The sequence below is a fragment of the Salvelinus alpinus genome, chromosome 19 (assembly GCF_045679555.1).
Source record: "Salvelinus alpinus chromosome 19, SLU_Salpinus.1, whole genome shotgun sequence".
NCBI classification, from domain to species: Eukaryota; Metazoa; Chordata; class Actinopteri; order Salmoniformes; family Salmonidae; genus Salvelinus; species Salvelinus alpinus.
In genome coordinates, this window is record NC_092104.1 from 28,708,651 (window position 1) to 28,734,335 (window position 25,685).

The 25,685-nt window shown below is 42.1% G+C and overlaps 1 protein-coding gene across 6 annotated transcripts in view; it reads right to left on the reverse strand.

Moving 5' to 3' along the window:
* Positions 1 to 2,699: 2,699 nt before the first annotated feature.
* LOC139545243 (synaptic vesicle glycoprotein 2C-like) overlaps positions 2,700 to 25,685 on the reverse strand; it is a 53,898-nt gene continuing 30,912 nt past the window's right edge. The window contains exons 3-13 of one of the 6 annotated variants that reach the window (XM_071352799.1): positions 20,489 to 20,669; positions 16,828 to 16,925; positions 10,462 to 10,595; positions 9,542 to 9,631; positions 8,313 to 8,423; positions 8,116 to 8,204; positions 7,463 to 7,627; positions 7,026 to 7,159; positions 6,592 to 6,798; positions 6,307 to 6,466; positions 2,700 to 6,158 (exon numbers count right to left, since the gene is read on the reverse strand). In XM_071352799.1, coding sequence (XP_071208900.1) covers positions 5,975 to 6,158; positions 6,307 to 6,466; positions 6,592 to 6,798; positions 7,026 to 7,159; positions 7,463 to 7,627; positions 8,116 to 8,204; positions 8,313 to 8,423; positions 9,542 to 9,631; positions 10,462 to 10,595; positions 16,828 to 16,925; positions 20,489 to 20,669 — 1,553 coding nt within the window. In that variant the 3' untranslated portion in view covers positions 2,700 to 5,974. Of the gene's footprint in view, positions 6,159 to 6,306; positions 6,467 to 6,591; positions 6,799 to 7,025; positions 7,160 to 7,462; positions 7,628 to 8,115; positions 8,205 to 8,312; positions 8,424 to 9,541; positions 9,632 to 9,815; positions 9,930 to 10,456; positions 10,596 to 16,729; positions 16,768 to 16,827; positions 16,980 to 20,488; positions 20,670 to 25,685 lie in introns of those variants that run through there. The other 5 variants (XM_071352798.1, XM_071352802.1, XM_071352803.1 and 2 more) reach the window with 5 other exon arrangements.

The following is a 25,685-nucleotide window of genomic DNA, read 5'->3' on the forward strand; positions in this document are numbered from 1 at the left end:
GGGGAATTTTGGACACACCCATAGTGACCACTAAACACATTTCTTTTGGATTACTCAGCCATGCTTTTTAGTCCCTGATACCTTAGCTAATGGGTTTCTGAACAGGCCTGAGAAACGCATATACAGTGAATTCGGAAAGTATTCGGAAAGTATACCCTCAACTTTTTTCAAATTTTGTTACATTACAGCCTTATTTTAAAGTCTTTTAAATAGTTTTTCCCCCTCATCAATTCCGCACACAATACCCCATAATGACAAAGCAAAAACAGGTTTTTACATTTTTGGGCAAATGTACAAAAAAACAAAATTCGATCATATTTACATATGTATTCAGACCCTTTACTCAGTACTTTCTTGAAGCACCTTTGGCAGCGGTTACAGTCTCAAGTCTTCTTGAGTATGACGCTACAAGCTGGGCACACCTGTATTTAGGGAGTTTCTCCCATTATTCACAGCAGATCCTCTCAAGCTCTGTTAGGTTGGATGGGGAGCATCGCTGCACAGCTATTTTCAGGTCTCTCCAGAGATGTTCAATCAGGTTCAAGTTCGGGCTCTGACTGGGACACTCAAGGACATTCAAAAACTTCTCCCGAAACAACTCCTGCGTTTTCTTGGCTGTGTGCTTAGGGTCATTGTCCTGTTGGAAGGTGAACCTTCACCCCAGTCAGAGAACTTCTTCCATCTAAGATTGATGGAAGCCACTGTGTTCTTGGGGACCTTCAATACCTCAGAATTCTTTTAGTACCCTTCCCCAGATCTGTGCCTCGACACAATCCTGTCTTGGAACTCTACGGACAATTCCTTTGACCTCATGGCTTGGTTTTTGCTCTGACATGCACTGTCAACTGTGGGACCTGATATAGACAGGTGTGAGCCTTTCCAAATCATGTCCAATCAATTACATTTACCACAGATGACCCCAATCGAGTTGTAGAAAAATCTCAAGGATGATCAATGGAAACAGGATGCACCTGAGCTCAAGTTCGAGTCTCATCGCAAAGGGTCTGAATACTTATGTAAATAAGGTATTTCTGTTTTAGTTTTTTATACATTTGTAAAAAATAAGCCTGGATTTTCTTTTCATATTCTCCTTTCCAGCATTGTTACAGCAACTATGGTGGATGACATGTAACCAGACCAGTGTAGTACAGCTCAGCATGGCTTGGCTCAGTTGGGCAGTAGTGCGAAAAGGGTATATGTGCCTGCCTGTAGCAATTTATTTATTATTTTAAGTCAACCAGCAGGGACCAGGAGTAGTCTGTGATATGCTGTGAAACTTCTCTTGTCTCTGCTGTGCTAATGTTGCTATTGCAGGGCAATAAGCAGGCATTCCATTGTAGACATGTTCAAATACTGTGTGTGAGAAGGCATTAACTCCAAATTCCAAGTTAAATTTACATGTACATTTTATCTGTTTGTTTTGTTGGAAGGTTGGTTTTTCTAATTAAAACAGAAAAGCCAGGGGTAAATGTAATTACTATACATGCTTAATGCCTACTAGCTATGAAAACAAGCCAGTGAATATGGAAATGTATTTATTGTTGCTGTTGTTTGTGTTGTTTAAAACTAATACCGTAAGCCCTCACTTTGGTTCAACTGTATCTTTTCCTACTTTATAGACTGGAATTATAGCAGACTATACTGTTAGGTTCTAATTCTCAGTGTAAAAAACTCAACGGACACTATGAAAGCTTAATCAAGTTAATTCTCCCAGAGGGTCAATACAGCTGCATCAGACAAAACATGTTTCCACCAACCCAAGAATATATACTCCAATTTAGATGCACTCCTCCTTCTCTCCAACCCTTACATATTTTATGGTTCGACAGGAAGACGAAGTGATGGGGTAATAAACCCTTCCTTCTCCCTTAAGGTGACCTGACTTGACCTCAACCCTCTTGATGTCTAATCCAAAGATCTCTCCCCTTATCAATGCCTGTCACATGTGATCGCTTCCCTGCTCAACTCACATCTGTCATGGTGCCTGGTACCAGACTGTGTCTCTTCTCCTCCCAGAGGATCCCTCCCATAGGATCCCTGATGGCTAACAATAACATATCCTGACAATGTAAACGTTATACATTACCCTCTCTCCCTCAGTGACATGAATAAGTATATTTCATATTCTCAGAACACAACCATACTAATTGAAAATGCACCTTTTTTAAAACCAACAACAATTGATATCTGATTTGCAAACATTGAAGGCACAGTAACTCATACGATTACATTTTTTTGAGTTGTGATTGTGAGAGCGCAGAACTAAACAATGCTATTATTATTGAGGTGTAGTGTTTTTGGGCCAATGCTCTCCAGTGTGCATGCACTCTGACATAATATTGTCTCCAAAATTACCTGCAGTAGACCTATCTATGTAAGCTGCAATGTAGCTTTATATCCAGAGGAACACATTATTTAATTTGCTAGAGAACATCATTCTTTATTTCATATACTTGACGCTCATAAACAGCACTCTCTGCTATTCCTGCCATTCCCCTTTAATTAAAACAATATTCGCAGGGCATCGTTTGGCAAATATTTCTCTACACAGCTTCCTGTTTATAGACCTCTGTACATACAGTCATCCCACGATTGGCATTCCTTTCACAATAATATACACATCTATATTAATCTGAGCACACACCTTGTTCACTTCAACAAAATGGCTAAACAAAAACTAACTGGAGTGATACATTCACTTTTTTCTAAAAAAAACAAACATTTTATTTACTTCTGGTAGAAGAAGAAAAATAAGGTTTCATACACGCATGCAAGTTTATATACACAGTAGTTGAGGAGACACAGATGTACAACATGGAGTTATTGCTTGAACAAAGCTGGAGACGCATCACTCAATCAAAAAGCATACAGAATGAACTCAGAAGTCCACAAATTACAGCCTTGATTATGTACAATATTTACACACACATACACACACCACACGCAAGCAAACACACACTCGCACAATAACCCCCCCCCCAGAAAACAAAAGAAAGAGATACTTATTTATCTTTTGTAATATATCATAGTCAATGCTGTCACAATTAGGTTAAGAGGTTTAAACATATCCAGTACCATCATATAGCTGCAATCCTTGTTCATAAACAACTGGTACCTTATTGAATGCATATCACTGCTGAGGTGGTAACAGTAGTCAGTAGCTTTGGTTTGACATCAGCCTAATCAGAATGGCTTTGCCATGTCACTGCTACTACTATAAATACTCAAGTTTTGTTGATTATGTCATCACTTAAAAATCGTGAAGTCGTCAAAAAGTCAGTTGTTGCTAATTTGTAATGCATACCAAGACACAAACAATCAGAAAACAGACTTTACTGTATCCAAGACGATGTAAAGCAAACACAAGTGCACACACCTACATGTACCCATTATTGGAAGCCTGCCCTTTTCTTTAGATATGAGGAGGGGGCAAGCAGACAGCAGTTTTGATACAGTGGACTACTAAAACTACGATATACTCACAGAAACGACACACACAGAAACAGGCGTGCTACACCGGCAGCAAGCCACAGAAAACACTACAGAGCCATGTAGAGATGTAGACCTGTGAATTGGATGTGAAAACACTACAGAGCCATGTAGAGATGTAGACCTGTGAATTGGATGTGAAAACACTATAGAGCTACAGTATGTAGACCTGGAGATCATACCGTTTACAGTAATAACAACAGATTTCTACAGGATTGCTTGTAAACATCAGATGCATTTGCCAAATTTGGGTGACATTTTAGACAGGGGAACATTAGCACTAATGAAATTCCATTATAAAGTGTAAGATTTGTAACTTAACTTTGTATTGAATCATGTTCATTGTGTACACACAGTTTGTATATATGGCTAAAAGCCTTCCAAAAAATATAAGATTTTGTTACTGATTCTAAAATGTCATCCAAATTGTCAGTATGGTGTTTCATTTTTTTTTTTTATAACAAGCACTGAAATTGTTTACTCAAAAAGTTGTAAAACTTTAAAAAAATTGCTTAAAATTTGCGAGCAGTTACACTCACTCTTATGCAAGTAGTTAATAAATAGCTTATTGCTCTCAGTTTTTCTAAAATGGTAGTTGATCTCCCCAATTCAGTTTAAATGAGATCATCTTCCAACTCCATCTCAAAAGGGGAGGGCATCTTTTTTTAAACAGATGAAACGGATAGGATGGATGTTGTACCTTCACACATATCTGTCACGGTCACACCAATGTAATGATGTACTTGAAAATTCTGACTGTAGTGAGAAGGGACATCACACACCACACACACAGTTCACTTCCTGTTTACCTCCTGTACCCTTCTGTTGTCTATGCGGAGAACGCTCCAGCGAAGGAGAGGCACATTTAAAAAAGGCCCTTCAGTATCTTGAATAGGAAGCAGCATGACATGTCTATATAAATTCAATGCCACAAGCAACGTTAAACAGAAACGCCAAATCAAAAGGCTGAACATAAACAAAGCCCTTTCTGCGAGCCTGCATACAATACAACATATAGGAGGAGAGAACAATATTTTATACAGAAAAAAAAGGGATTCTTACATTTTCCCCAACAAAAATTTTTGAACAGCTGCAGATACATACCTGCAAATAATGTAAATATCTTAAGACATATTGATAGATTTAGTATGCACACTTCAAATAACAACAATTAAAGATATTAAATATGGCCTTTTTATTCTTGGGTAGAGAACTGGTGCAAAGGGCTTGGAGATCTGAGTGTCTATATGTGAATGTGGTAGTCTGGGGCAGAACACTGATAAAAACCTCGTTATGCATCTGTCAGTGTAAACTAATAAACTAACATGTTATTCTAGTTTCTGATGTTATCTGTGAGAAGCTTGGCTTCAAACCAGCTCCTGCGGGTTAAATCCTGTCCATCACCATGACTCTTCATGGTTGACGGTTCAGGGTATGTGCGCATATCCAGCAGACATAACAAGTGCAGGGTACATACAGTAGAAACATCATGTGAAAAGACAGGAGAACACGTCAAGCCTGACAAAGATCCATCTATACTCTTCACGGTAGCCCAGAAATACGCTTGTTCTCTCTCTGGTTCTGCCTCCCTGCCAGTCTGTCTGTCTCTCTGTCCAGGCCACCTGTGTTGCAGCTGTGTGATCTCTCCAGTCTTTCTGATAATCTATTCCCCCTTCTCTCCCACAGCAGGCTGGCTGTGCTCATTACAGCTTGTTTTTCCCTCTCTCCTCCATCTGTTTTGGCCTAATAAAAACACATTGATATTTACAGCACTCACTAACCCTGTCCCTGCAATGGCTCCAGACAAACTGTACTCATATAGTACAACGCAACAGGCACTACTGATATCTACACAACTCTCATAGCACTAACCCAGTACTGATTCCACCAGCCAACTCATAGCCGACAGCCATTGACACTGATATTTCCTCACACATACACCACTGATCTAGACTTCACATCAACCAACTATAGAACAGACTACAGGACCCACAGAGTTTCCTTCACAGCTAATACTATGATGGTATGGATGGACATAATCCACAGGCAATAAGTCATATAGATAGCCAATGAGCCACAAGCTTAACTAAAATATCCACTAACTGTTATGATTATATCATGATAAAATAACATTAAAATATTGATTTAATCTTAGAGGGGTGTTGTGACATTCCCAAGCAATACATTCACTAAGAAATAGGAGTTCTCTCTCGACCCCAGGGATGTATCTAGAAGGTCTGGTACTTGGGTCCTGTACATAAATACATTGATAAAGTAAAAGTATACTGTTTCAAAGAGATATGGGATGGGGGGGGTTATGAAATTGAACTCCCTGTGAGACCAAAAGTGGCAATAAAGAAATCAAATATCGGAATCGATAAGGAAACATTTGAACTAAACCCTTTGCACCATTCTGCTCCTTGTTTCCCATGCCGTCCCCAGGTTTGGCCCAGGTCTTCCCCAGGTGAGGTGGTCCTTCCTGGGACTACATGAGGACGTTGGCCCGAGTATCAGGCAGCCGGAGCCCCACCAGACCTCCACACACCAGCACAGATGAGGCCAGGAGGATGGGGATGGCCTTGGTGATGCCAACCAGCGAACCAAAGATCACGTTCCCCAACACGGCAGCTAACTTACACAGAGCATTACAGAACCCAAAACCTGTCCCTCTGAGAGAGAAAGATAGAGAGAGAGACAGAAACAAATTACAAATGCAATTTAGGGATTTAAAGGGTTTTGTAAGTATATTTGTGTGTTTGTGCATGCGTGTTGTGTGCACATAGAAATGGAGTATTCCTATTATTCTGCTAACCATACCTCCTGTCTGTAGGGAAGGACTCTGTGGTGACCACGTCCAGTGAGTTCCAGGCTGATATGCTCAGGCCGTTGTAAAGGCACAGCATGAAGATCATCATCGACTCACTGGTGCCGAACCACAGGAAGAAACAACTGATCCCTGACAGAACCATGGAGCCACCTGCCCCCCCCCACACACACACACACACACACACACCACATTATTTTTTATTTGAACACCCTACAGTAATGCTCATAACAAAGGTAGCCCTAAGAACAGACTATGCAGACTGTCCCTGTATATACCTAACATCGATAGGCGTCCAATCTTATCCATGAGCAGTGCAGAAACAATGTTGCCGGGTAGAACAGCTAGAGTTCCCAGGAAGTTGATAAAGTAGACCCAGTAGGCGCTGTAGTCGTTGTCAAACGTCATCTGACAGCCCGTCTTGTTGTGGTGGAACGAGCTGTTGATCACCTCTGTGCCGTCTATCAGTTTTGATTCATCGATGTCTGCCATCAAAAATAGGGAAAGAAGCCTGGCTGACACAGTACAATAGCTGAGAAAGCACAATACCCATTCAGCAAACATTATAACTGTCTCTGTGTAACCATATACTGTGTCTATGAAACCATATACTGTGTCTATGTTGACTATGCAAAATGGAATATAACTCTTTTGATTCAGGAGTGATGGCTTAGAAGAAAAGTGTTTATGTCCGTCTGTCCGTCTGTCTTACCAGTGTTGAAGAAGAATGCCTCGATGAAGGTACAGTTCCGGAAGTAGGATCCCACTGACGTCACGTCGTCAAAGTAGCAGTTACGGAAGGTGGAGTCAATGAAGGTGACGGACTTCAACTTCATATTAAGAAATCTGGACCGATCAACAGAGGAAAGTGTATGTGTGGACATGGTTAGTTACTAATGCCTACATTTTACAGATAAATCCTTGGTGGCTATTCTGTATTCAACTTAATAAAGTTGATCCATCTTATCTAGTTGACAGGGACAGTGCAGATAAATCAACATGTCATATGAATATAAAACTGGCATAATAATGATTCACATTTTTCATCATACTCCATTTTAGTCTATAAAGTGCCCTTTTTATTGAGGATGAAGTTATAACTACTTGACCATGATTCATTAGTGTGGAAGTTTTCTCCTTCCTTCCTACCTGTCGCTGATGAAGACCCCGTTGGTGTGGATCTGGTTCTCCAGGGTGAAGTTGAAGGTGAAGTCCTCGATGCGTTCGTTGCTGTGGGTCTTCACCTTGGAGGCATAGTCGTCTGCCTGAAGATGCTTGATGACATCAGGGAACCACACAGACAGGCCGTAGTACCTGCATCCACACACACAGATACAGTGGCGTCGCAAACACACGCAAAAACACACTTATGTACGTACCACAAGGCATTGGGTGTAGGGAGTCAAATCAGTGGATATCAGTTAACAAATGGGCAGAAAGACAGGTCTTTACAGTATATTAAACCAGAGACTGTCTAAATGTATTGGTACTATAGGGGAAGAATACAAAATTGTGTTGGGTTTTTTCTTTTCCCCAGGCTGCTTGCATTCCCATCCTGTCACACTGAGAGGAGAGCCCAATGATAGTGTATTGATTCAGTAGTTCTCCTGAGAGCAGGGAGCTGCTGCATTAGACAAATGACAGAAATGCAACGTAGCTGCAAGCTCAAGTCTCTGCTATTTCCTGACGAAGGAAATTAGCATATTCTGACTTCTATGTACATCTCTAAATGGAGAAACAAAACTTTCTATCAGGAGAGAGGGTGGGAGCGGCAGTCTATTACATTGCAATACAAAGCTTACCCAAATGACAGTGTAAACCACACAATAGCCAGCTTGATAGTGTTTTCTTTCAGAGGGTAGTCAAAACACTTAATAAAGTTAACCAAGATCTGCGTGGAGAAAGAAGAGAGACACATCAATAATGATTTGTGAGAGTGCAGTGCAGGATATCATGACCATCTAGCGAGCCAACAGGTGGAGAGGCAGAGAAAACCCACCCCACGTAGCTCTGTCTTTGACCTGAAGAGGGCCTTGGAAACTGCGTTCCCCGACTCTGACTTCATCTCCACCAGCTCATCCAGATGCTTGGGGATCTTGATTCTGTTCACCTGGGATGGGAATGATGGGAAATTGAGTTTTCAATAATATAATTCAATCAAAAGTTATGTTAATGCTGTTTCTTTCATGTAGGCTACTGCTGGTGGAGAAATATAACTGAAGGTTGTCTGTGTATCATCCCTTCATTGGATATCCCTCTCTGGGTGGTACAAGGAAACACGGACCCTGGAGCCACCTCTGAGAGGAATTGGAATTGACCTGGTTCGCTTACAGTATCCACAACTATTTTGTATTGCAATTTGATTTGCCCATGGAAACATGTAGGCTATGCACATTCCTTAAAGAGATGATACCCAGGTTTTGTAATGCCAGATTGATTGAGCACTGCAGCAAAAACCTCCATCTGCTTTATTATAGGCTACAGTTGTATCATGGTTTGCTAGAGCTTTATTTTATTTTTTTACCCCCTTTTTCTCCCCAATTTCGTGGTATCCAATTGTTAGTTACTGTCTTGTCTCATCGCTACAACTCCCGTACGGGCTCGGGAGAGACGAAGGTCGAGAGACATGCGTCCTCCAAAACACAACCCAACCAAGCCGCACTGCTTCTTAACAGAGCACGCATCCAACCCGGGAGCCAGCCGCACCAATGTGTAGGAGGAAACACCTAGCAACCTGGTCAGCGCGCACTGCGCCTGGCCCGCCACAAGAGTCACTAGTGCACGATGAGAAAAGGATATCCCTACCGGTCAAACCCTCCCTAACCAAGACGACGCTAGGCCAATTGTGCGTCGCCCCATGGACCTCCCGGTCGCGGCCGGCTGCGACAGAGCCTGGGCTCGAACCCAGAGTCTCTGGTGGCACAGCTGGCGCTGCGATGCAGTGCCTTAGACCACTGCGCCACCCGGGAGGCGCTAGAGCTTTATTTTACTTTAAAGAGGTTTGTATCAGAGGTTTGAAAGGCTTTATTTTGCTTTACAAAGACAGGAAATCTGACTCCAAATTCAAAGCTCTAAATGCGGATCGATTGGGATGCTCTTTCCATCGTGTGTTTGACACAAATCACCTTTCAAAACCTTCTCATATCACAGATATGATCCTCAGCACAGATTTTAACAGGTCACAGTGGTGTGAGGAGCAAACAGGAGCACAGGCTGGAAAAAACTCACGGTGAAGACTTTTTCCGGCTGCCCACGCGCTCGCATGTTGGTGTCATGGATCTGTTTGAGGATCATCCAAGCCTCATCATGCTTCCCCACCTGACAGGAGGGAGAAAACAGAGGGAATTAATGGGATTAATGGAGAAAGAACCGGGAGCGCTCCTCCGTGACAGTCATGCTCACACAGGAGGAGATGGGCTGAGATGACAGGAGTCACGACAATGATGACTCATTTTACTTCAAAGGGTAATTCTCCTACAGTAACAGGCCTACTGTCACTGACCTTTTGCTTTCTTATTTGCCAGCAGACAAACCATGCGAAATGGTGTGGAATGTGTAGCCAAGGCCTCTGCTGCTGAAACATTAGGCTGACTCACTGTTTGCCTCATAGGCCTTTCTGTTAAAGAACAAATTATCTCAAACTTTCACAAACACTCTTAAACATGATAGTAACCTAGGATAATGCACTCTGTTCAATGGTTTTCTGAGGAAATAGATGCTATAGGGCCTTAGGCTAAGGGCCCTGGGCTAATGATAACCAACTATCAGACTTAAATAATGGATTAACTGGGCTATATGCCTATCTGGGAATGGATTGGTCGACAGTTGCCTATTAGTTGCCTAAACTGTTCAGAATGAAACTCTTGAACTGAAAAGCTGAGACCATTCATGCCCACCAGAGGAGGCTGGTGGGAGGAGCTAAAGGATAATTTGCTCATTGTAATGGATGGAATGGAATTAATGGAACGGAGTCAAACATGTGGATTCCATATGTTTGATACTGTTCCATGGATTCCATTCCAGCCATTACGATGAGCACATCCTCCTATAGCTCCTGCCTCCAACCTCCTATGATTCCCCCACTGATGTAGCTTGTGAGGGGCAAACATTCTCCCTAAAACCCCATTTCCCATAATGCTTTACCTTACCTCCAGGTAAAACCTGGGGCTCTCGGGCATAAAGGTGAGAGCCACCACAGCACAGACGCAGGGCAGGGCGCAGACCACCACAAACACTCTCCAACTATGGAACTGGTAGGCCGAACCCATACTGAAACTCCAGCCTGTAACCAATCACACGCAAGAGAACCCATCAGAAACCAATCACACACACAAGAGAACACATCAGCATATTTTACCTTCGGATCACATTCTCAAGAGAGATTGCCTCGATTTTTTTATTCACACAGTATTTAGCTTGTCGTTGGTCTCATAGTTTATAGTAACTCAACATTGTCAGAAGAGTGGGTTTTTTAAGATACTTTTGAGCAACTGATTGTTGCTTCCCTTGGTGATGTGATGTCTGTTCTAGTTGCACAATTCCTATGGTGTTTATTCTGGAAGACCACACACCCAACACGGAAAGGAAAGAAAAGGATATTTTAAACCAGCTGGCAATTATCCTTGCCGGGCTACTCATCCACATCGCTCCAGCCAAACGGCACGCCCCACTAACGTTTCTTCACCACAATGAGTCTGGATTTGCTTCTTCTCCGACGACTTCTCGAATGCGAACCAATCAAACCGTTCTGATTGGTCCCAGAAACCGATGGGTTGGATGAGAGCTGGCCTACATGAATCATGAATCACGCAATTTTGACATAAGCACAAACAACTTCTAGGATGTTGCTGTAGGTTCAGATGGATGGATCGATAGAGCAGCTGAATTAAATTCAGTATGAGTCAGGCAACAATTATCCAGCAATTCAGAATAGCAAGATCACCAGCAATGCTATTGAACTGCATATGGGTCCCTTGGGAAAACTAGTTGAATGATATCAGATGTATTCTTATCAGGTGGAGGGCTCTAGATCTTTCACTCCAACAATGTTTTGAATGGTGTTATGGGAGTCTTGTAATGTGAACATGATTTAACGCTGTTAATAAAAAATGCCATTTAATGAAACCTGGCCCCACCACTGCAGTGTAACGTGTGAGAGGAGAGATGAATGAATCTGTGGAGGCCTGGGAGAGCTTAGAGAGACAGGTTCATTGAATGTGCTGGAAAATAATTGATTGTTAAAGGTTAAAAAGGTGCAATTATTAATTAATTAAGTTAAAAAGGTGCAATATGTAGACATCGCTCCGCCATTTTCTGGTTGCTAAAATTCTAATAGTTCGCCTAATTTCAGTTTATGTGACAAAACAAAGCAAAACAAGTGTAGACAATCAATGTACCATCTAAACCACTGTGAAACATATTTTCAATAGCCCAAAATATTGTATTTTCAGCTGGTGTACAAAAACGAAAGTAAAAGACGCAAAAACTAGAAATATAGAGATAGCGCACATAGAACAGATCTACCACTTCTTTTATACTTGTGTTAAATGAGAATGATCTATAACTCACATTTCTATGTGAATTTGGTCAGGTCGCCCAAAGAGTTACATGTTACAGCTTTAAATCATGTTGAACCTGAACTCATCCGACAGGCAGACTGTGTCGCATTAATCATCATAGCAGCAACACACACACACACACACACACACACACACACACACACACACACACACACACACACACACACACACACACACACACACACACACACACACAATCAATGTCCATTTCTCCCTCTCTAAATGACACTTATCTCAGCACATTGTAAAGTCATTTTCTGGAGCATTCAATTGGAGAGGAACGTGCTGGACTAGTGATGTCTTTGAGTTGAAAACGGCTGCTAAAACCTTCAATTATATCTTTCCTCAATCATTGTAATTAGTACACAGCCCTGTAAACAATCTTAGCCTCAACACTGAACTAGCCATGTTCTAGACACCTACTGATTAAAAGCATTCAAAACAAGTATGTGCACATTTTGCTAAGCTCATGTTCCATTTATGAATCTGTATTCATAAAATTGCACTACAATTTATGGTGTTCTCCCTCAGGCACAGTATAACCCTTCAAACCTTTAAATGTATGTTTTTTTTTTACATTCTGTGAAATGGATCATAAATATCTTAATTGTTGCCCACGTCAATGGGTGTAGGTGACAATTCGAGGGAACATCTAAAAAGTCAAACATCTATTTTTTGCTGTCCTCATCTCCTTTGTACTGAAAATGTCTGTTCTTCTGTGTGTGGGAGTGTAGCTACATTAGTGTAAGAGGGTAAATGAAGTGTGTGTGTGCTTATGTTACCTATTCGTATTTGGGCAAAAAAGGGAGGGGGGGGTTTGTCATGTTAGTCGTGACCTCCCACGTCTCTCCCTCTGGATTGTGTCTTTTTGCACAAGCTTTGAGGGAATAATACCATTATCCATCAACAGGAGAGGGAGGTGAGGGGGTGGGGGATGTTAATGTGAGGAAATTACTGCTGGGAAATAAACTAAACAGCAGATTGAAACTGGATTTGATACCATCGTTTCTCAACCACTGTGGAAGTCAAGCCAGCTATGTTCAAAGCAGAAAGGTTGTCATAGATGTTGAAAATGCATTCCTTTAAAGAGCAGTGGCTCTAATTCTAGAGTGTTATGAGAATTCTGATATATTTTCAACCACCCAGCACAGTATAGTGGTGGCACATGTAAACTCTACATCCTTTTGTGCATCAAAGTCATCCACACACTGTGTTAGTGTTAATGTATAGGACTGGGGTGTTACTGTGGTTTTGTGCTGAGTAATGATGACACAGTGGAACGATGCCAAGGATTCCCAATAATGCATTACCATGAAGACCATCTTAATTCCTTACATTCAGGGTATTGTGTGTGTGTTCATACGGGTGTTGGTGTAAATGCATGTGTTTTTGCATGGATGGATGCACATGTATGTGTGTGTGTACACATGCCACTGGTGGTGGTAATGTGTGTGTGTGTGTGTGTGTGTGTGTGTGTGTGTGTGTGTGTGTGTGTGTGTGTGTGTGTGTGTGTGTGTGTGTGTGTGTGTGTGTGTGTGTGTGTGTGTGTGTGTGTGTGTGTAAGATTTGGTGTGCTGCAGTGATTGCCTTTTTTTATGGAGGTGTAGCTGTGCTGTGAGACTCAGAGGGTTAGTGTTTTGCCCATGCCATTGGAAATCTCATTACTGGGATTATGTACATAATTGACTAAGTTTATGGATGACTGAGTCTGGTAGCGCTCTGCATCTCTGAGGCCTGAGAGAGAAGGAGAAAGAGAGAAGAAAAGAGACCTGAGAGTGAAGGAGAGAGAAGAGAGAGACCTCAGAGAGAGACAGAAGGAGAGAGACCTGAGAGAGGAGAGAGAGAGAGAAGAGAGAGAGACCCGAGGTAGAGAGCGAGAGAGTAGTAGAGAAAGAGACCTGGGAGAGAAACCTGAAAGGAGAGAGAGACATAGAAGAGAGAGAAACCTTAGTGAGAGAGGAAGAGAGTGTAGGAGAGGTAGCTGTGGGGTGACCTTGTAGGAGAGAGCTGAGAGAGAGAAGGAGAGAGGCTCATAATGTTGTGGCCTGCCAATAGTCCTTTATCTGACTTTGTTTTCTCTTTGGTCACAACTTAGTGACTCAGGTAAGCTGGAGAATAGTGAAACTGCTGCAGCACAACCATTTTTTTAAAGAACCATTTTAAAGACAATTAAACACTTTTCAGTTCTCAGAGACAGCCTTTCAACATTCTGCTACTTGCCAATGGAAGCCAGACCATTCCACTCATGGCTTGTTCATAGAAAAAAGAACAGCACGAAAACAAATCAATTGACCGCAATCATGTGACAGCACTTGAAGGCACTAGGAACAAGGGAAAGTGTAACAGCTGGAAACAACAGCAGTGTGTAGCCCCCACCCTCTCCAACTTAGGGCACTAGTGAAAAGTAGTGCACTACAGTGAAGAGGGTGTCATTTGGGACACACATGATAACTTCCCACCAGAGCACTAGTAGTGTAAGAAAAGGTAGCAGTATCCTGTAGTATGATGAGATCTCTGCAGGCTGATTCAGGCTTCTGTAGTATCCAGCTGAGCCGTTATCATGGGGCTTTAGGACACATTAGGAGCTGCCGAGTGTTGAAGGCATATGAGAAGTTACCTAAAAGAGATTTAATGGAGTATTAAACACCAATGAGGTGGTAGATGTGTTTCTTTGGCCGCCTCTCCTTCCAGTTCTCTGCTGCCAATGACTGGAACGAACTACAAAAATCTCTGAAACTGGAAACACTTATCTCCCTCACTAGCTTTAAGCACCAGCTGTCAGAGCAGCTCACAGATTACTGCACCTGTACATAGCCCATCTATAATTTAGCCCAAACAACTACCTCTCCCCCTACTGTATTTATTTCTATATTTTTCTCCTTTGCACCCCATTATTTCTATCTCTACTTTGCACATTCTTCCACTGCAAATCTACCATTCCAGTGTTTTACTTGCTATATTGTATTTACTTTGCCACCATGGACTTTTTTTTGCCTTTACCCCCCTTATCTCACCTCATTTGCTCACATCGTATGTAGATTTATTTTTCTACTGTATTATTGACTGTATGTTTGTTTTACTCCATGTGTAACTCTGTGTTGTTGTATGTGTCGAACTGCTTTGCTTTATCTTGGCCAGGTCGCAATTGTAAATGAGAACTTGTTCTCAACTTGCCTACCTGGTTAAATAAAGCTGAAATAAATAAATGTGTGGTAATCCATCATTATGTTTTTCTGTATTAGACAATAGACTACTCCTCAGGATCACTGTTGGCGGGCACTGCGGCAGTTCAGGAAAACATAAAAACCATCGAAAAGTGCTGGAGTATGCAAGGCACGCTCAGAGAGAAAGAGAGGGGGGAGAGAGAGGGATTGGAAAGAGAGGATAGAGAGAGAGAGGACAGAGAGGGAGAGCATTGAGAGAGAGGATAGAGAGGGAGAGCATTGAGAGAGAGGAGAGAGAGAGATAGGATAGACAAAGAGCATAGAGAGAGAGGACAGAGTGTGTCAGGAAGAATGAGAGCAGAGTGGGTCTACTGACATGCCTTCACAGGGATATCTGCAGATCTGATAGCAGAGCTTTCACAGTGAGACTCGCTAAGTTTCCCAGATTGTATGTGTAGCCATCCTCTATAGCCACTGCAAAATAGAGAGAAACAGTGGCTTTTGAAACTGATCCTCCCTGTGTGTGTGTGTGTGTATGTTCATCTGGATGTGACCAGCGCCCTCAGCTTAAATGAACCCCCACAGTGTAAGGTATCATTGCCTTCAATGTCTACAGTGCAGTCAGTGTTTGTACAAGCAGGCGTTTCAGTGACTCAGTGCAGCTGGCTCATATCCTCCATGCTGCCACTTCAGAAGCCCCTCACTGACGTCACTCACGGCTCGGCTAAAGCACACCCCTGACATAAATCATGGCTAGCTGTAGCTTTGTCCCGTTACGTTAGAGCAGGAAGGAAAAGCTAATTATGTTTGATCAAGAAGAACATCCCCAGACAGAGAGAAGGAGAGGGGGGGGAGTAAAAGGTGGGTGGGAGAGATATTGAGAAAATTGAGGAAAGAGAGACACACAAAAAAAGAAAGAAGCAGTGAAAGGGAAAGAAAGGATGAGCAGAGAGAGACAGGCGTAGAGAGAGAGAGACAGGCGTAGAGAGAGAGAGACAGGCGTAGAGAGAGAGAGAGACAAGCGTAGAGAGAGAGAGAGAGACAAGCGTAGAGAGAGAGAGACAGTTTGAGGAATAAACAGAGAAAAGGCCATTTTCCTTCGTCTTTATTGATATGTGCAGCTTATTTCCAGCGTAGCAGCGTCGTAAATCACAGCCTTCTATCTCCCACCGGCACACCTTAATTCCTTAAATATCCCTATGTGTTTGTCCATGTGCCTGTGAGTGTGTGTGTGTGTTTGTCTCTGAGCGCGCACGTGTGTATCCCCATGGTTTACAGGCCTACATTAATCACGTAAAATGTCCCTCTCTCAGTCTGCAGCCGCTTAGAGAGATTACATTCCTTCATGTGCCAGCAGGGCAAACTGGCACCTTCACCCACGGTCACAGCGAAACCTTCACCTCCACTGGTTGTACTCTGCCAACCTGGATTTCTGCAGATGAGTTTTAACATTGTGTCTTATTTAAAGATTTTCTTTAACACAAACTAAACCATGTCAAAATAATATACCACATTCAGACGCATTATAACCATCTAATAATTTACTAGGTTAAGTTACAAGCATTTCGCTACACTCACAATAACATTTGCTAACCATGTGTATGTGACCAACAACATTTGATTTGATTTATTGATATAATGGCCCAGGCCATGGCTGAAGCATAAAGACTCACCGTAGTGTGGTATAATGGCCCAGGCCATGGCTGAAGCATAAAGACTCACCGTAGTGTGGTATAATGGCCCAGGCCATGGCTGAAGCATAAAGACTCACCGTAGTGTGGTATAATGGCCCAGGCCATGGCTGAAGCATAGATCTCTCCAATCATCCAGAACATGCACAGCCAGCTCAGGTGCTCCCCTCTCTTCTCTCTGGACAGCACCTCCGCAAAAAAGGAGAAGACTATAGGCACAACCCCCCCTGTTCTGAAGGAGACACAAGGACAGGACACTGAGTAGGGACACAGATTCTGCAGAGGGCAACATTTAATCAACCCCTAGAAATGATTAAAGATAATTATTCTAACTTAACTATAGTACATATTGCTGCATGCTAAAGATTTTCTGGCGCCTCTATTTTCTTGGAGGAACCTTTTGTATTTTTCAGATGTGACACAGCTTTCAAACTGTGGTTCAGTTTTTACTACTGTAAAAGTAGACAATAGGAACAAACACTGGAATAATGTTCCTCAAAATAAGCCAACTTTGCCAAAAGGGCATTTCCTTGGCTTTCCAGTTAACCATTAGGCTTAGAGCCAGTCCTCCGAGACTCCAACACCTGCTAGCTCCCAGAAGGCAGTTTGGCTGGCAAACCTTTTCGATTACTCTGAGTCTCTCTGGGGAGAGGGGCGGGGAGGCAATTAGTAAATGAGCTCTTGACAGAGACCGTTACACCCCTCCCATGTTTTCTCTGGATAAATCAATGCTCTGTTCTTACATTCCCAGACATGTGAGGCTAGAAACCATGCAGCCAGTGAACAACAGTATGGACATTCAGAAATGGTGCTGTACAGTAAGTAGTAGCCTGATTGGTCATCCTGAACTGTTGCTTATTTTCACCGTGTAGCGAAACAGAATGTAAGCTTGCGACATCAGAATGCTCGTACCAGGCTAGTACAGCATTTTCCAAATAACATTTCACTTGTCCATCATAAAGCTGCCTTAACTGCCAAGTAGTACTTTTTAGACAATAATTTATCACAGAGCCTTTCACTTGAGGCCAACAAGACTGAAACAAAAAGGACAGAATGTTGTCATTTCATGATAAAATGAACAATATTCAGTCCTCCTATGATATAAGGCATGGGTTGGATTTCATAAAAATATATATATATATATATTTTTATATAATACAAATAAAAACAGGTTTGTTGAGATATTGCTTGTATCATTCTTGTGCATTCTTTGAACTTTTTTTTCAATGAATGTGATGAATGAGGGAAATTATTTCCTGCAAATTGTTTTAAAAGAACATTGTAAAGTATTTTACCAGCAATGTTAAAAGCACTAATCCACTCCAAGTATAAGATGCACAAACCTCTCTGCAAAGACACACCTTAATGAAACAAGGTGTTAATCCCCTGTATTGAATCCATGTTATCACTGATATAGCCTAGTTGGTGTAAACTAAAGGCTTTCATTATGGATGTTAGGAGCACACTGACATACTTACAGACAGGGGGATGTTTGACACATTCATTAGTCACACAATCCTATTTCTAGACAAGAGAGATGAAAACCTCTAGCGATTACATGGATGAAATATCAGAAGGGGAGTGAGAACATGTTGACAGAGGGATTTACAACTATACTGAACAAAAATATAAATGCAACATGCAACAATTTCAAAGATTTTACTGAGTTACAGTTCATATAAGAACATCAGCCAATTGAAATAAGTTAATTAGTCCCTAATCTATGGATTTCACATGATTGGGAATACAAATATGCATCTGTTGGTCACAAACAATTCTTTTTTTTTTAAAGGTAGGGGCGTGGATCAGAAAACCAGTCAGTATCTGGTGACCACCATTTGCTTCATGCAGCGAGACACATCTGTTACATCTGCTCCTGCCACATCCTCTGCTGCTCATCCTGTGTCTCCTTGACCTGCCGCCACTCCCCCAGTGCTCTCTCCCTCTCTCTGTGTGTGTGTGTGTGTGTGTGTGTGTGTGTGTGTGTGTGTGTGTGTGTGTGTGTGGGCGGAGACAGGTGTACTGGAGTCAGAGCAGATCCCCACCAGCTGCAACCTGTTCCATAATCAAGACCTCTACAAATACTCAGTCCTGCCACTTCCACACTGCCAGATTGTAATCTCTGCTCAGTCAGTCTACTGTTCTTGCCGTTTGTTACTATTTAGATTCTGTTGTGCCTGTTTTCCTTGCCTGACACGGTTTTCCTCTCCACTACAGTTCTGCCCGCTCTGACTCTGGTTCCGGTCTCCAGTCCCACATCTCCTCATCCTGCTACTCTGCCCTGGATTCCCCACTCTACTGCTTTCTTGGATTCCCCTCCGGACCTGCTTACCCTGTCCCAACCCCTCTCGCTCCAGCCTCAGCCCCCTGCACTCCATCTTCCACCTGTGTTTGAATAAATACCTTAAATACCTACTTCATCCCAGTCTCCTCGTCTGAGTCTGCTCTTGGGTTTCCCTGTTCCACTCCACGTAACAACATCAGGTTGATCAGGCTGCTGATTGTGGCCTGTGGAATGCTGTCCCAGTCCTCCACAAAGGCTGTGCGATGTTGCTGGATATTGGCGGAAACTGGAACCCGCTGTCATACATGTTGATCCAGAGCATCCCAAACATGCTCAACAGGTGACATGTCTGGTGAGTGTACAAACCATGGAAGAAGTGGGACATTTTACGCTTCCAGGAATTGTGTACAGATCCTTACGACATGGGGCTGTGCATCATCATGCTGAAACATGAGGTGATGGCGGTGGATGAATGGTACAACAATGTGCCTCAGGATCTCGTCACGGTATCTCTGCATTCAAATTGCCATCAATAAAATGCAATTGTTTTCGTTGTCCGTAGCGTATGCCTGGTCATACCATAACCCCTCCGCCACCATGGGGAACTCTGTTAACAACGCTGACATCAACAAGCCACTCGCCCACATGACACCATACATGTGTTTTGCAGTTGAGGCCGGTTGGACATACTGCCAAATTCTCTAAAAATCGACATTGGTCGAGAAATGAACATTTAATTATCTGACAACAGCTCTGGTGGACATTGTTGCAGTCAGCATGTCAATTGCACGCTCCCTCAAATTGAGACGTCGGTGGCATTGTGTTGTGTGACAACTGCACGTTTTAGAGTGGACTTTTATTGTCGCCGGCACAAGATGCACCTGTGTAATGATCATCCTGTTTAATCAGCTTCTTGATATGCCACACATGTCAGGTGGATGGATTTTCTTGGCAAAGGTGAAATGCTCACTAACAGGGATGTAAATCATTTTGTGCATATGGAACATTTGAGCTCTTTTATTTCAGCTCATGAAACATGGGACCAACACTATACATGTTGCGTATATTTTTGTTCAGTGTACATCTTCATTAAAGAAACCAAAACAGATGAATTACAACATAAGATGATGAATTAATGATGATCTACTGTGAAAGGCAGTCTATGGGAATTAAGGAGTTAAGAAAGTAGCACTGCAGGACTATTTGATGAAGGAGTTGAAAGGATTCATCAAGGTTGTAGATAGTTTTGTCCCAATTAGGCTGCATAGCTAAGTCAGTTGTCTTGTTCATGTCACAACTCACAATACATGTTTGAATCTCCAGTGTCATTTGGAGTTTGCAGTGTCCTATTGTTTGTTTATTGTGCATTATTATGGGGATTCATTACTCCATTCTTTAAGACATAAGTAGCACATGCCACATTGCTTTCCATTCTTAGCCTGGTCAGTCAGACTCACCCAAAGCCTGCGATCACGCGGCAGAGCAGGAACATGCCGTAGCCCTGAACGAAGGAGGACAGGAAGGCGAAGAAGCCGTTCACACACATGCAGATGAGCAGACACTGTCTGCGGCCCACCTTGTCTGACATGCCCCCCCAGAAAAACGCTCCCACCATCATCCCCAGGTACACAATACTGCCTGCAGAGAGAGAGAGGGGGGGGGGGGGGGTGACTTTAGATTTTAACCATGTCTATTTGCACAGCACAAAGCAATTATCAAAGCAATTGTCTTTGGACCTTCAAACAAATCAACAAATAATACTCTGTGAATTTTGACTGTGTAGTTAAGAGAGGCTGCGGAAGCTCTTAAAAGCTAATCCTAATGAACTCATATCGTCTAATGGACCCTTCAGCAGAACACAAGTTCAAATATATATATCCCCTGCTATTTTAATATGCAATGTCATAATCACTTCTAGTCCCTCTGTACCTGACATCAGATCCCTGCCAGGAGACTTTGGGTACATCTCAAATGGCACCCTATTTTACAGTGCACTACTTTTGACCAAGGTCCATAAGGCTCTAGTCAAAAGTAGTGCAATATATAGGGAATAGGGTGCCATTTGGAACGCAACCATTGAGATTCATGGCTCGTCAGAGTGGGCTAGCTGCTAAAGTGAAGGGTGTAAAAGTGTCACAGTAAAGTATGGAGCACCATTAAGGCCCATTAGTGCTGATGATCGTTCATCAATAAGGACGTTTAATCACTAAATCTGTTGAATGACTCAATCTGTGTTGAATAATACATTTCAATTCTCATGAGGGGAGATGTATAAGTGTTGTTTGGTAGAATAACAACTTGGTAAATCCGGCTCTTTCATGTTAACTTTTGACTGTTAAAGCTATATCTCATGCAGGAACAAGTTGATCCGAACAACAAAGTATCTCTCTCGCCTTGATTCCACTTTTCTTCCAGTTTTGTGTTTAATTACTACACATCCCAAGAGTACACTTCATAAATATTTACACTAAGAACTATAGAATTCCTGTTACATGTAAGAATGCTAAGGAATTACATTAAGATTTACTTTCCCTACCGTAAAACGCAACCCATTCCTATTCTCACTGTGATGTGATGAGTAAATACAGAATTGAATAGACCTGAACCCACTCGTGTAACATAAATCAATGGGATAAAGAGTGTGGTCAGTAATATAGGGTGACTTTAAAAAAGAAGCCTCTGCTCCCTTTTAATGTCTGTAATGTGGAGAGGAATCAATGCCCCAGACAAAACAGCATGGGTTTCCCACACTGATGATCATGATCTTGGTGTCTGACTGGAACACTATGATCCATTCTTCTCTATTATTAACACCAAAGTACTGTTACTGAACTCTGCTCTTCACAAGAGAGTACTCTTCTCAAGCCTTCAAAGTACCCACCTTTAATCATATTGTCCTGGTATGGCCACATAGTCCATTTTGTATGGATTTCTAGGATTACATTATTTAAAGGCTCAGTGCAGTCAACATTTTTTATTTTTCTGCTTAATATTTCACACACTAAAATGTTGGAATAATACTGAGAAATTGTAAAAATTGCCAGAAATTTCAGCCTGTTTTGGTGGGATGGAGTTTTGGCCTGCCTGGTAAATTAGTTCATACACCAATAAGAGAGTTTCAAACCTCTCTGCCAATAACAGCTAGTTTTCAGTTTCCCCCTCCCCACTCAGACCACTCCGACAGTCCTAGCAAAATTCTTGCTTGAGAAATTGCTCTTTGCTAAGAAGCTATTTTTGTTTATTTTGTACAATTTTAACTGAAAACAATCACATTAAAGTACTTAATTGTTACAGAGAAATTATTTGATATTGAGGTTTAAAAAAACAGCATCATGGGACCTTTAAAGTGGAACTAACAGCATTTTTACCCAATTAAATCTTATTAAAATCTGTTCATATACACCCCCAGGAAGAATTACTTTTATTTTATTTTATTTTTTTACATTTTCTGACAAGCCAGCACTTAGATATGGAAATTTTAACATTTTCATAAATTCATACAATGTTTGGGAATTACAGTGCATTCGGAAAGTATTTAGACCCCTTTACTTTTTCTTACCTTGCAGCCTTATTCGAACGCTCGATAAAAAAAACAAAAAAACATCATCAATCTACACACAATACCCCAAAATAACAAAGCAAAAACTGTTTATTAGAAATTTTTGCAAATGTAAAAAAAAATTGAACTACCACATTTACATAAGTATTCAGAACCTTTGCTCAGTACTTTGTTGAAGCACCTTTGGCCTCTGGCTGAGCCACTCAAAGACATTCAGAGACTTGTCCCGAAGACACTCCTACGTTGTCTTGGCTGTGTGCTTAGGGTCGTTGTCCTGTTGGAAGGTGAACCTTCGCCCCAGTCTGATGTCCTGAGTGCTCTGGAGCAGGTTTTCATCAAGGATCTCGCTGTACTTTGCGCTGTTCATCTTTCCCTCGATCTTGACTATAGTCTCCAGTCCCTGCCGCTGAAAAACATCCCTACAGCATGATGCTGCCACCAGCATGCTTCACCGTAAGGATGGTGCCAGGTTTCTTTCAGATGTGACACTTGGCATTAAGGCAGAAGAGTTCAATCTTGGTTTCATCAGAGTCTTGGTGGTTCCAAACTTCTTCCATTTAAGAATGATGGAGGCCACTGTGTTCTTGGGGACCTTCAATGCTGCAGAAATATTTTCCCCAGATCTGTGCCTTGACACAATCCTGTCTCGGCACTCTACGGACAATTTCTTTGACCTCATGGCTTGGTTTTTGCTCTGACATGCACTGTCAACTGTGGGACCTTATATAGACAGGTGTGTGCCTTTCCAAATCATGTCCAATCAATTGAATTTACCACAGGTGGACTCCAATCAAGTTGTAAAAACAGCTCAAGGATGGAAACAGCTCAATGGAAACAGGATGCACCTGAGCTCAATGTTGAGTCTCATAGCAAAGGGTCTGAATAATTATGTAAATAAGGTATTTGTTTTTTTATTTTATATATATTTCAAAACATTTTGAAAAACCTGTTTTCACTTTGTCATTATGGAGTATTGTGTGTAGAGTGATGAGGACATTTTAGTTTATTTAGTCAATTTTAGAATAAGGCTGTAACGTAACAAAATGTGGAAAAGTGAAGGGGTCTGAAAACCTTCCAAATCCACTGTACATATAGTAAGGTATTTGTGAAAACTCTATAGAAAGCGGCCATGTGTTTGGACAATTAATTGACACTGCAGTAAATAAAACCTAATAAAAACGTCAACGCAGACCGGTGTGCCATTGCCAATCAGAGCTACAGTAGGCCTATAAGCAAATAAGCCATTTACCACATGGGCCTGCCATCATTCACTTTGAACTGGACTGTGTGTTTACAGGCAGTAGAAACAGACTTTAGATAATTAGAACGCATTGGTCAAAAGCCACAAAATACACCTGAATGGATTTCTGAAAATATGTAAATATAACAGGATTCCTCTTACATTTGGGAACTTCACAGTCCTATTGATCAAACAACCTTGAAAGGTAGGCTTTCTCTCCCTCAGTTATGCACATCAACAACATCGAAAACTAATGCTAGCCAGAGAGAGATGAGCTAAAATCTAATGAATGAACATTAGATAAACCCACTGAAATGTTTTCAGCTAGTTGGAGATTAAAATTGCACTGATAAACGATGGGGGAAAAGTAGCCTGCTCATCCTTCTGCAGCTTGCCTGCCAATGCATGCTTGTCCCAACCCACATTTTGACAACTGAATGGGAATTTCCCTGCTTGCCCGCACATTTGATATATGCCAAAACAAATTTGATTGACAACTAAGGGTGCCTCCAGAGTTGCCTCCAGAGTGCGCTCTGTCGTTCCTAAATTCAGAGCGTTGTCAGATTGTCCGTTAGTAAATTCAGAGCTACTTCCAGACATAAAATGAGAGAACACCTCCCTCGAGCCATTTTACTTGCCCTAGCAGAGCTGGTTAGGCTGTTTACATGGTATCTAGAGCATTAGTGACTAACTGTGCTGCTGATCACAATTCAATAACTTTTTTGGCCAACATTTACTGACACCGGTCATATTCATCGGGTGTTGCACATTCGTAAATTCCTCAGGTATTTTTGGGGCCTCTGGCACGCTAAGACGAGAAATCGGAGTAGATAGCCAGAGTGAATTTATAAACACAACATGGATTAGTCTTTCAAGTTCAGCATAACTAGCTAGCTAGCAAAGCGATTCACATTTCTTGCTAGCTAACCAAATGACACCTGCATCTCTAGCTGTAGCAGCCAGCTAGCTAATGTTAGGCTCCGTGTTTTTACCTTGCTAAATAAATAGTTACATAAATAGATACACTATCCTATTAGCCACGTTATGACTAACTTGTGATCATTGCCCTTGCTAGTTTGATTGCATTGACATTCCCAGCTGTGTCACAGCCGGCCGTGACCGGGAGACCCGTGAGGCGGCGCACAATTGGCACAGTGTTGTCCGGTTTAGTGGAGGGTTTGGCCAGCCGGGATTTCCTTGTCCCATCGCGCTCAAGCGACTCCTTGTGGTGGGCCGGGCGCCTGCAAGCTGACCTCGGTCGCCAGCTAGACGGTGTTTAGCATGCATTTACTAGCATTTAAAAGCAGTTGCAGGCCACGGAAGGAGAGTTGTATGGCATTGAAGATCGTTTGGAGGTTTGTTAACACAGTGTCCAAAGAAGTGCCAGATGTATACAGAATAGTGTTGTCTGTGTAGATGTGGATCAGAGAATCACCAGCAGCAAGAGCGACATCATTGATGTATACAGAGAAAAGAGTCGGGCCGAGAATTGAACCCTGTGGCACCCCCATAAAGACTGCCAGAGGTCCGGACAACAGGCCCTCCGATTTGACACACTGAACTCTGTCTGAGAAGTAGTTGATGAACCAGGCGAGTCAGTCATTTGAGATACCAAGGCTATTGAGTCTGCCGATAAGAATGTGGTGATTGACAGAGTCAAAAGCCTTGGCCAGGTCGATGAAGACGGCTGCACAGTACTGTATTTTATCGATGGCGGTTCTGATATCGTTTAGGACCTTGAGCGTGGCTGAGGTGCACCCATGACCAGCTCGGAAACCAGATTGCATAGCGGAGAAGGTACGGTGGGATTGGCTTTTGAAGATGCTTATTTAAGATCGTGTGGAAAGCACTTTTA